Genomic DNA, 11,242 nt, shown 5'->3' on the forward strand with positions numbered 1-11,242 from the left:
TGAAGAATCTTGGAAAATTACCAGTAATGTAATTTACACTATTAAGTTACCTGTGTAGGAAAAATGGGGCAGTGTTCAACTGTGTTTCAACCTCTCCAGGGCCCTGAAAATACTGGGATGCAAAGCCATGCATGATGTGTAGGTATTAAAAGAATAAAGGAAAAATCCACCCAGAAATGCATTTTTTGTTTTAACAAATAGACAGCTGGGAGAGTATTTCCGTAATACTTTATAATAACCGTCATTAATAGATAATAAATTCATTGTTAATTAATCTTTAACTAATTGTCATTTAACTGTTAGCAAACCATCATTTTAAAGTTAACAAACAAATTATAATTGATGAAATATTAGTAGTGTTGTAAATTAACAGTTTATTGTTACACACATCATATCCCTCATTTACTATATTAGGTGGTTACTAGTTGATTTGTAAACTGTCTATAAACACATCTGGATGGCTATTGTGAAGTTGGGACTGATGTTTTTCACAATAAGTTATTGGTTAGTAAGTGCTTGGTAAAACAATGATACATTTTTTGCCCTTTATTAAATTATATTTAAAAAATTCTAAATACAGACATATATATATACTGTATATACTAATTTATACGAATATATGTGTATATATGCATATATATATATATATATATATATATATACTGTATATGTATATACATGTATATAGATCTTTTTTTATATGTTGCAACTATATAATAATCATCAAGACACTGTTTATTGAAACCAACTAGTAACCACTGACAAAGTACCAACTATCTGTCTAAATAATGTTCATAGATTGTTTACAATCTTTTTTTTAAATCATTACCAAGTACCTAAAATAGCATATGAAAGATGTGTGTAACAAAAAACTGTTAATTTATAGCACTACTTATAATTAGTAAACATTATTAATATAATTTCATTGTTTGTTAACAGTTAAAGGAAAATTAAGTGAAGATTAATTAACTATCATCTATATTTACCATCTATTAATCAATTCACTGTTCACACAAAATTCACTGTTGTGTTTTCAAATCAAATAAAGACAGGTGGAAAAAATGACCAGTGATTATGGGTTTCATGAAAATCTCACCTGGACCAGAAATATGCCCAAGAAGTAGAAGTTAGCGATTCTTCTGAACTGCTCAAACAAATTCTTGGGAATAAAGTTCCAGAAGGTATACTGTGGGACAAAGTGACAGCAGAATTACTATCACACAGATTAAAATAGAAAAGGAAACACTGGCACATTACCATCCGGTCCCTCTGGCGAGAGAATTGGTGCTGCACAGCTTGATGAATACAGGCAAAGTGAAAGTGAATTTTTAACCCTTAAAAACATGGCCACAGATAAGATTACATGGTTGTCTAAATATGAAACAAAAGAACAGCATGGTGATAAAATATGTTATGGTTCTGACTCCGCTCACCTTGGAGGAGACGATGCGGTTGTCGGGGTAACGCTGAAGGATGTAGGCCTCAGCTCCCGGAGGAGGTTCTTTATGACCGATGTACACCGTCCGACTGTCCACCCAGATCTCCTCCCCTACACACTAAGGGAGAGAGAGATAAATGCATAGTTATAAATAGCAATACAGGTGGAGAGACAAAATGGGGTTAAAGCACTCTATTCTTGGTAATGTGTTTGCCTACAACGACTTCAGTCACTTCTTTAAACTAACAACTAAAGGATGAGTGTGTGTTTGTTGATGTGTGTGTGTGGGATCAGCTCTGAGTCACACAAGTGTAGATTTGTCATTCATTTAACTTTTCATTTCTTCCTTCAGGACCTCTCTGCGGTCTGCACTCCAAAAACACACTGTTGGTTTTACAGTCCGATGCCTTGATACAAAATAATGCACATTGGATCGTGTGTATTCAAACCTCCATCTCAGTTCATCTCTCATCTATAAGTAAGTAGTTCCCCGGGAACAAAGAGTGCATTCTGGGAGTTTTGTGCAGCACATATTTTTTTCAAGGTGTCCTTCAACAAACACTATAGTGGGAAGAGAGCTTTCCAAAATGAAACAAGAGTTAAGAGACCACGACATTCACCTGTTTGTTTCCATCTGGCTTTCTACATGACTCTTGATGTTTTGGCCTGAGAGCGCAGCGTGAACGTGGCTTTTGGCAAAGCAGCCCGCCTGACACGGCTCAAAGCAAAAGTGTTGAACATTAGCAAAAAGTTCTAGAACAAGCACTTCAGTGGAAGCAGCTTCACTGCTTAAAATGTCCTCAACATTTTTGCAGCTCATCGCTGCGTATGACCAAATCTTTTATCGTTCAGAGTTGCGATGTCTCCTCAGTAACCTTGTAAATTCAAAATACGTTTTAAAAGTTTACACTTACATACTACTATAAAATTAAGGTTACTGTAACTTTTCCTTATGAAATCTGCCATATAAAATATGTCAAAATAGCAAATCTCAAAAGCGGAAAGCTGGGAGTCCCCAATCTAAACTTATCCACAGTTATCAACAGGCGCTTGGCATTGGGATAAAAATAAACATTGAGCCAACAGTGTCAGCTGACTTGAGACCCCTCCAAAACATTAGGGGGGCAACATTACCCAGAGAGATACAGCGAAATGGAAAGAGAGGGATGTGGAAAGTGAGGCAGAAAAAGAGTAGCAGATTGAAGTGGAGCAAACAGCGGGAGAAGAAGACTGAGGAGGACAAAAGAACAAAATGACTTGCATTGAAACTGTGAAAAAAGGCAACGAGGGAGGAAAATGTGTTAAGAAAAAAGAGAAAGACTGACCAACAGGGAGAGAGGGAGACTAATGTCAAGTACAACAAAAAAAAAGCAGTAGATGTTGACCAGAAAGCCGCTGCACTAGTTATTTTGGTATAGGGTAACAGACCAAACCAGTTAAAAACACGCCCAATCCTTCATAGACATATAGACTGTCATGTTTACATGGTCTCAAAACACTGTGTCAATAGAAAGTCAAAAATAACTCCATGGCTCTGTTCCTCAAACATGGCTGAAATAATCCTGCCTGACATCATGTTAGCCAATTAAAATATCCTATTAATACGCAGCTTTAAATGCTGATTGTGGAAATTGTGATAGTTACACCAACATATTGATGATTTAACAATAATGTACATGTTTGCATGTAAAATCCTAATTTTAATCATCTAATCTAATCATCAGTGGAACATTGTTTTTTATTATTTAACATTTTGTGATTTGGCCTATATATTCGGCAAATATATAGACTGAAAATAAACATAATAAAGTATCAACAACAATAAGGTGCAATTAACCATTGTACATAATGCTAGAGATGTAAACAGGTTCACGTTGAGTGTCATACACAGACAGTAAATTCAAAATATGTTTTGTTTTTTTGGTCGGAAAAATGAATGAAGTGATCAGTTGCCGGTTAATTTTCTGTTAATTCACAAAATTGCTAAATCGATTTACAGTTCATTACTGGTCCTTATTAATATCATGATTACAAGACAGCATATCCACCACATTCCACTTCTGTTTTCAAACATTTTCCTGCTAAACCCACAATTCCCCAATTTGTCTCGTCATATTTGTGTCATCAGTTTTTTATCCCTTTTGTTCCCTCCATCTCCTGGCAGTGTGTGTCACGGAGAAAGACACAGAGAGATTGCGTTGTGGTTTGTAGTTATCTGTTCATTAATCCTCACTGATCCGTATCAACCTCCGGTCCACTGTTCCCTCTTCACTCCACTGCTCCATCAGACAAAGTGGCTGGCTGGTTAGTTGTGGGATGTGGAGGCTTTGTCTTTATTAACAACACTGAAACAGCCTCCTAGTAGAGAGGCAGGTCTTACATAACCATCAATCATCAACAAATACAAGATGGATTTGATAACAGTAACAATTCCACCACTGCAAGTTCTCCTTTCATGTTTCTAGTGGTGCAGAGTGTCGGGAAGACGGTTTTAAACTATAGTTTCAACATTAGAGAACAGAAACAGGTCTGCTATTTTTAAGGTTTAAAAAAGCCCAGCAGTCTCTATAGTTCTGGAATTTTCCTCTGGCTTTCTATCTTAGCACTTTGCAGGACTATGGACCTTTATATTTTCATTGTGGGAAAGCAACCCCTTACCCTGGCAGGGCCATGATCTATCCCCATGGTGTTGCTCCTTTCTCCCACAGAGATGTAATAAAAGGTACACATCATTAACCGGCCTGATTAAATAGCTGTGTCTCATCAATCCTCCACTGCAGAAGCACACAGCATGTTGCGCAGGTATCCCTCATTAACTCAATTTCTCTGATTGAGCTCTTCCTTTATGAACTTCCCATGTTAGCTATACAGGGAATGTTGGAATGTACAAACCCTGATTACACAACACCCATTTGCAGTATGTAAAAATCTAGCGCATAGATTATCAATTCCATGGTCAGTGTTATGGGAAAATATTAAATAATAATTGTAAAAAAAAATAAAGTTAAAGCTGTAGCGGGTAGTTTCAAAAAACTGTAGGTGCATCCCCTTCTCCTCCTCCACACAGTTGCTAATAGCCAAGGAGGACACGGAGGGTTAAAAAAAACTTGATAAAGAGGCAATTATCTTCATTCGAGTTTCTGCGCAGGAAAGTCACCGTACGCTACAATCTTCTGAACATAGCCATACTGAGAAATACAGAGATTTATGTGGAGCTGACAGTCTGAATTAGCTTTGTAGCAACTCATTTTGCAATGGCTTGAATTTAATGGACGTTACACACTGAAGCTTTAATTGAGAGTACTTAACAAAATGAATGCATGAAAATTTCTGAAATACCTGGAGTTGGTTGCAGTAGCTCTTTATATTTTCCAACTTAGCCTATTTATAAGTGTTTATTAAGTGGATGTTTAAACATCAATAAATTACAATGGGTTACACCACACAAACTAGTTCTTGGAAATTACGTGTAAATTAGTTGTTGTTATATTATGCGCAATATCACGTTACAATATCACGACTCACCCTCGTTATTGCAATATATCAAAAGTGAAATATTTTGTTTAGTTTGTGGAGCAATGCGTCCCATCCGTTCGCTGTGGGGCTTAGTTGTGTTGGATTTAGGGCCTGCTTGGAACACTGTAATGGTCATATTTCATCGTCCAGTTACCTTCCCACTTACCCATGTAAGCGCACGTCAGCGCACGGGACCACTACGTGACAAACCTTGTGGAGCGTACCACGTGTGTGCATATTTAACAGAAAGACAGTGTAATTGAAGAAAGAGATAGAGACAACACAACAGAATGAACAAGAGAAGAGAAAGACAACTTGTGCCCTGTTATCTTTATTCAGTGTGCCAATGTGCTGCAATAGCAACAAACAAATTGCTCTCTCCCTCTCTCTTCCCCTTTTCACTATTCATACATCATGGTTGGTCCAAATACAGGAAATCTTGTGGCGGTTGCAGACATTTAACTATGGAATTCAACAGACTTAAACTTTTTGCTTAAATGTTTAAAAATATCAAAATAATATCGATACGACCATATTCAAAATCAATATCGCAATATCACATTTTATCAATATCGTGCAACCCTTCTACCAACTACTGCCAGATTTGGCTGCTACATAGCTACTTGCTCACGTTAGCTCCTTAACATATAACTGGTGGGTAAATTATAGGCTATAATATGAAATATATGCAGTATATATATATATATACATATATATATATATATATATATATATATATATATACACATAAACTGGAAAGATTTTCAATCACACAAATATACCTCCAATATGAAAAAAACATCACGCTCATAACATCAGGTTAAATGACTAGCTAAATAGCATTGGTTAGGTTAGCATCTTCAGGTATTTCCCACTCATTCTAAAAAAAATGGGCAGTTAAATTTGACATTGTTCGTTATATTTGGCAGTTATGTTCCAGCTTGTGATGCTACAGTGAGTTACAGCTTTTCAGTTACACATTACTAAAGTCTTTACTAGCAAAGACATTGCTAACATTTTTTTGTGCAATTCAATTTAATAAACCGCTAGTTTTCAACTAACTTAAGTAGTGTTACCTACAGTCATAATGAATTTAGGAATAGCTGGTGCAACCCAATGGTTAGAGCCCTGTCCTATTGATCTCATGGACCGTGTTTCTTTTACATTCAAATGAGAAAAAGTAGTTGCTAAGAAAAATTTTCCTGAGTAAATTAAATCAAGGGTATGAATATTGAAGTATTTCAATATTCCTATTACTACAAGCTATGAGATTGGTTGTTGCATTAAATAGAGATAAAAGGAGCCTTGGGACCTTGATCAGCTTGAAAGGAAGGAGGCTACGTGTTCAACATGCACTCCACTTCTACTCATTAATCATTAATCACCATAGCAACACAGTATATAGCAACAGACAGCTACGCTGTGTCTGTTCATAAGCAAAGCACCACATAAAGGCTTCCTTCAGTATAGACTGAAGATCAAAATTGTGGGATTTTCTCATTAGTTTAAAGCTGTGGAGCTCGATTTGAAAGAGATTATTAGGCTTAAAAAAAGTGAAGTATTACTTTTCCAGACAATAGCCTTGAAATCTTTTTTGTTCTTATATTTGGTTCTGCTAGGACTTTTTGGACTATATTCTCTGTGGACAACCCCTTTTTTGGAACAAAGCACTGAAAGGATGAAAAGAGTGAACATCAAAAGCAGCAGTGAGGACAAAACTAATGAAGTAAGGAGAGGGAACATAGCTGACGGGAGTAGTGCCATTAGTGACAGTTATAATAACTTCTTGAACAATATTTTGGTATTGCTACGCAGGTGCAGACAGAAAACACACATGTACCCCTATTCTGGTTTGGAAAATTGAAAAGAAATATCGACCTTTAGCCTCCACATACTGCCTCAACTGCTGACATTGATGACACAAATAACTATATACCAGCAATAATATCAAAGGATGAATATAGGAAGATTACAATAAAATGACAACATTTGTATTCGGTTGTTGCCCCAGCCTCCTCTCCTACTTGACTTGCTGTGATCCAACTGTTACATAAGTCTTTAATCCAGCTGTGCTACTTCTCTTGTCCCCTCTCTCTCTTCTCTCCTTTTCTCCTGCCACTGTAATCAGAATCCTGCATTTAACACCGAAAACATCCCAATACAAGCTTAAAAATAGTCCTATAATCAAATAACTGCGTCCAGACTACAGTGTGCTGCAGGAGAGCAAATAATGTTTTCTTTGATATACAGACGGGCAAGCAGGCAAAGCTTTGTCCAAACACAAATCCTGTGTGTTTATGTCACCTACAGTCTCTGTCTCCCCGCCAGGGCCCCGTCTCTGAGGGGAGCAACGTCCAGGAATAGATTGCCCTTAACCGTTTGTAGCAGCTAATGTGGCAAACAGTAATCTAGCAGGTTGTGTTCTGCCTTTCAACACCAGCCAGGGGAATCAACGAGCTGTAAAGTTGCAAGAAACCTTTCTAAAGCCCTTTAGTACTCCGGGACTCTGCTGGCACCCATTTGATCAAAGGGACATTGCTGGCCTTTCTCTTTTATCTGCTGAGGTTGTGAGAGGTCTCCGCATGAATAACAGTCATATATTCATAGATAAGATGTAAAGGCGGGTGAGGATAGAGGGGGGACAAGGGTAAATCAAGCTAAGGAAAGGAAGAAGCAGTGGCGGATATAAATCAAACTGTTGTTATCACAAGAGGCTGCTGTGAAAGTGAAAAGGAAGACTTTAAAAATAAGAGAACATATTCAAGTCCCCACAAGATATCATACAGTTTATCTTTAAATATGACCGCCAGCATCCTACTTATCAAGCTCATGACCTCATGCAGCTTTGCACCAGTCTGAGGCATCACGCCACCGCTATTATTATTACCAGACGACAAAAAGGCACCAGAGACAAGGGAGTGGAGACAGTGGACACATATTACACGCACACACAGACACACACACAAACACACACACACACAGACACACACTATACTATACTATATATCTTATTGCATTTACGCTTAGCCATTCTTTTATGCCAACAGAGAAAAAAGTTAAACAGATTCAGGTTATTACGCAAAGAAATGTCCCATTTTAACTTCACACTGCAAAACACCATGACACCATATTTTTCTTCACAAAAACTATTTACTGAACTCTACAAGCTCAATTAACCAGCAATGTTTCTCAGTCAGAAAATCCAGAATACACTGCCTTCAGAAAATTACATTTCTTTCTCATATACAGTAAGTGCTTTACTGGATAGATCTAAATGACTGTCTAGACAGATGTTATGAAAATATTATTATCTCAAATAATAAACTGAATTTTAGTTTGAACTGATTTTATAGCAAAGCATCTGGAACTATGTCATTTAGCCATTCCTCTTTTTGTCTATAATACTTTTTAACTGGTCTACTGCCTAAAAAATGTTCATTGATTGTTCATCTGTTCAAGTTGTACATTTTCAAAAATGTAATGTCCGTACCATGGACAGTAATTGTAATTATTATCCAGTACATCATAACAGAAAAACCCCAAACTACATCAAGGACAAGTCAGAAATCAATGACATCGTGATAATCTGGGAAGAATATATGAAGTGAAAGACTTATAAACTTGGCCGGTGGAGTAAAGTGAATTCAATCAGAAGTACTTCCTTTTACGGTTGAAGAAGCTTTACTAATTCAGCTTTTTATGTATTGCAAAATTATGACAATATGGGAGGCTGGCTACATTTGGGCTGTGACCTTGCTGGGAGTTTAATGCTCTCTCTCTGTCCAAAGAAAAGGCTCAGGCGCCTTTTTCTATCACACATTAATCACCTTACATGATGTAATGTTTGTTCTTCTATGTAGCCTCAGTAAGGGAGCAGCTGTTTAGAATATGGCAGGGTTAATAGAGGGGGATTGAAAATTAATAGGAGGACCAGATTTACATCAACCGTCCCTTCATTTCTAAATCATTATCCGGATCATTTAATTAATGATTTATTCATATACTTCATAATAATGGCAGAGTGAGGATGCAAAGGGAAAAGGGTGAGAGATGAGCAGCATGTGCATTGACCCCATTCCTCCCTCTGCCCGTCCGCCCCCATCCGTGGATCTGATTTCCCCTGATATTAGACCTGCTGGAGCATCCGTCAAGCTCCACACACACGATCACCACATGCAAATACAGACACACACGAGCTCACTGGTACAAGTCTGATCAGCATACATTACAAAAGGAATGCACGCACACGCACACACACACACACACACACACACACACACACACACACACACAATGATCTTCACAGCACCTGAGCCAGTTTTAAGATCAGGCGAAAGGTTCTCAGACTGTGCATTGAAGATGTGCCAGAGGTGCCCAGTCTGATGAACATCAGCAGACCTGTCAGTTAGTTCCCACTAGAGTCTAGTGGGAACTAACTCTGACAGGTCTGCTGACTAGACACTTAAATCCCTAATTTAGCATCCCACCAACTAGCTGGTTCCTACTCTGGCTGGTTAGCAGAGACTGCTGAATGCACAAGCCTGTTCAGACCACACCAACCAGTGAGGCATTTACAGTTCATTCTCATCCACTTTGATATTAAGTGGACATGTCCTGCTAACAAACAGATCCCTGATGACAAATGATGACAAGGCATGGCTCTTTTTTTTTATACTGAAAGTGACAACTTTAAAGCTGCTCTAGTTTAACCAGCACAACTTATCAAATCGACCAGACTGGAGGCTGGTACAAGCAGGTGTACAATCCAGTGCTGCAGATTCCCAAGAAGGCCTGCCAGGTCTGTGGATTGGGATTTATTTCCCTGCAGACTATGGCACACTATGGCAACTGGAAGCCATGAGATAGTTAAGTATGCATGCATATTGTAGCTCTCTAAAGCAATGTATCGGGGCAAGTCAAGTTCATTTCTATTCTGCACATTCATCAGCCATCACTGCCTCTGTAGCCACTGGCACATTCCCCATTCAGTTCCGCAAAATGCATTGTATAGCTCACAGTCAATGGCCTGCCAAACCAGCCAGAGGGAAATGGTTATCATTGCAGATGAGCAATGTGTTCATCATCCTGCGCGTCCACGCTCAACCCTCTGAAGGCAGAGGTGTGCAGGGTAATTTTCAACACATACACTACTGTGCTGTAGAAAACATATCTACAATTACTTGATGAACTTGCAGTCACAGAGCTACAGTTGTGACAGTGTTGACAGACGGGGGCCCTTACGTATCTGCTGATGATGTTCCGGAGCTGGGTGAAATCCATCCTTCAGACAGCACTGGCGGCGACTAAACTGTGCAACGGAGACGTTCAGCACTCCTCGGATCTTCGTAAACGCTACCTAACGTGGATCTTCTCACCAGTATCCATCGTTCACCACCACCACCGCCGCCGCCACCGCCGCCACCGCCACCGCCGTGTCTGTGATAGCGAGGAGCAGCGGTCTCTCAGTCGGCTGTTCTGATTTTCATGGCATCCCTGTGAAGAGCCATGCAGCGACCAAGCGATTACAACAACCCACACGCACGCTGCCGGCTACATTTCAGAAGAAATTTCACCTCATGCAAACCTCCCAACCTCTGGATAGTCTTCTTGGTTACTCCTCGTTTGTTAAACAGTTTATTTGTTGTTGCAGGATACAGCCCCTCATAGACGCTCTGTTTTACAGCGGTGGTGGCCCTCGATGTAGCGGCAAAGCAAATAGTCCACAGCGCTCACCCGTCAGATGACTATACGGCGCATGCGCACTGTGATTATTCCTCACCTCTCCTGGAGTACTGAACAAAGCACCAATCAAAACTCATAGTAGTGTCCAAAACATCTGAGCAAAACTTAACAAGCCAAAACAACATACAGATAATGTCAATGTTTTTGGGGTTTGCCAATGTAATTGGGATTTTATAACACATACCTGGGATTACCAAAACCACAGCGTAAAATACTCTATGACAAGTAAAAGATCTTTATTGTCTTTTTTAATTACTGAAAGTACAGAGGTGTTATCAGCCAAATGTACAAGGTCAAAAGAGTACTCACTATGCAGGCAAGACCGCATTAGTGACATTATTCGATTAGTATTAGCCTACTGATGCATTAACATGTCAGGATCATTGTAATTCTGTAGCCTACTTTAGATGGCAGAGGTGGAGGTGATTCTACATGACTTGTGCTATATACTGCTGGTGGATTCATTTACCACATTACAATTTCATCACAAAAAAAGCATTATGAGAAGGAGGAAATCACAAAGATGTAAAACTCATGAGCCTGGTG

The 11,242-nt window shown here is 38.8% G+C and overlaps 1 protein-coding gene across 9 annotated transcripts in view; it reads right to left on the reverse strand.

Annotated features, from left to right (window-relative positions):
- The window catches only part of LOC117952783 (probable phospholipid-transporting ATPase IH), a 35,669-nt gene extending 24,949 nt beyond the window's left edge, over positions 1–10,720 (reverse strand). For 2 of the 9 annotated variants that reach the window (XM_034885315.1, XM_034885311.1), the window contains exons 1-3: positions 10,196–10,717; positions 1,434–1,556; positions 1,097–1,186 (exon numbers count right to left, since the gene is read on the reverse strand). In XM_034885315.1, the coding sequence (XP_034741206.1) occupies positions 1,097–1,186; positions 1,434–1,556; positions 10,196–10,234 (252 nt within the window). In that variant the 5' untranslated portion in view covers positions 10,235–10,717. Of the gene's footprint in view, positions 1–1,096; positions 1,187–1,433; positions 1,557–10,195 lie in introns of all 9 variants that reach the window. The other 7 variants (XM_034885312.1, XM_034885313.1, XR_004658503.1 and 4 more) reach the window with 7 other exon arrangements.
- Between the last annotated feature and the right edge of the window lie 522 nt (positions 10,721–11,242).

The sequence above is a fragment of the Etheostoma cragini genome, chromosome 11, assembly GCF_013103735.1.
Source record: "Etheostoma cragini isolate CJK2018 chromosome 11, CSU_Ecrag_1.0, whole genome shotgun sequence".
In the NCBI taxonomy this organism is placed as follows: domain Eukaryota; kingdom Metazoa; phylum Chordata; class Actinopteri; order Perciformes; family Percidae; genus Etheostoma; species Etheostoma cragini.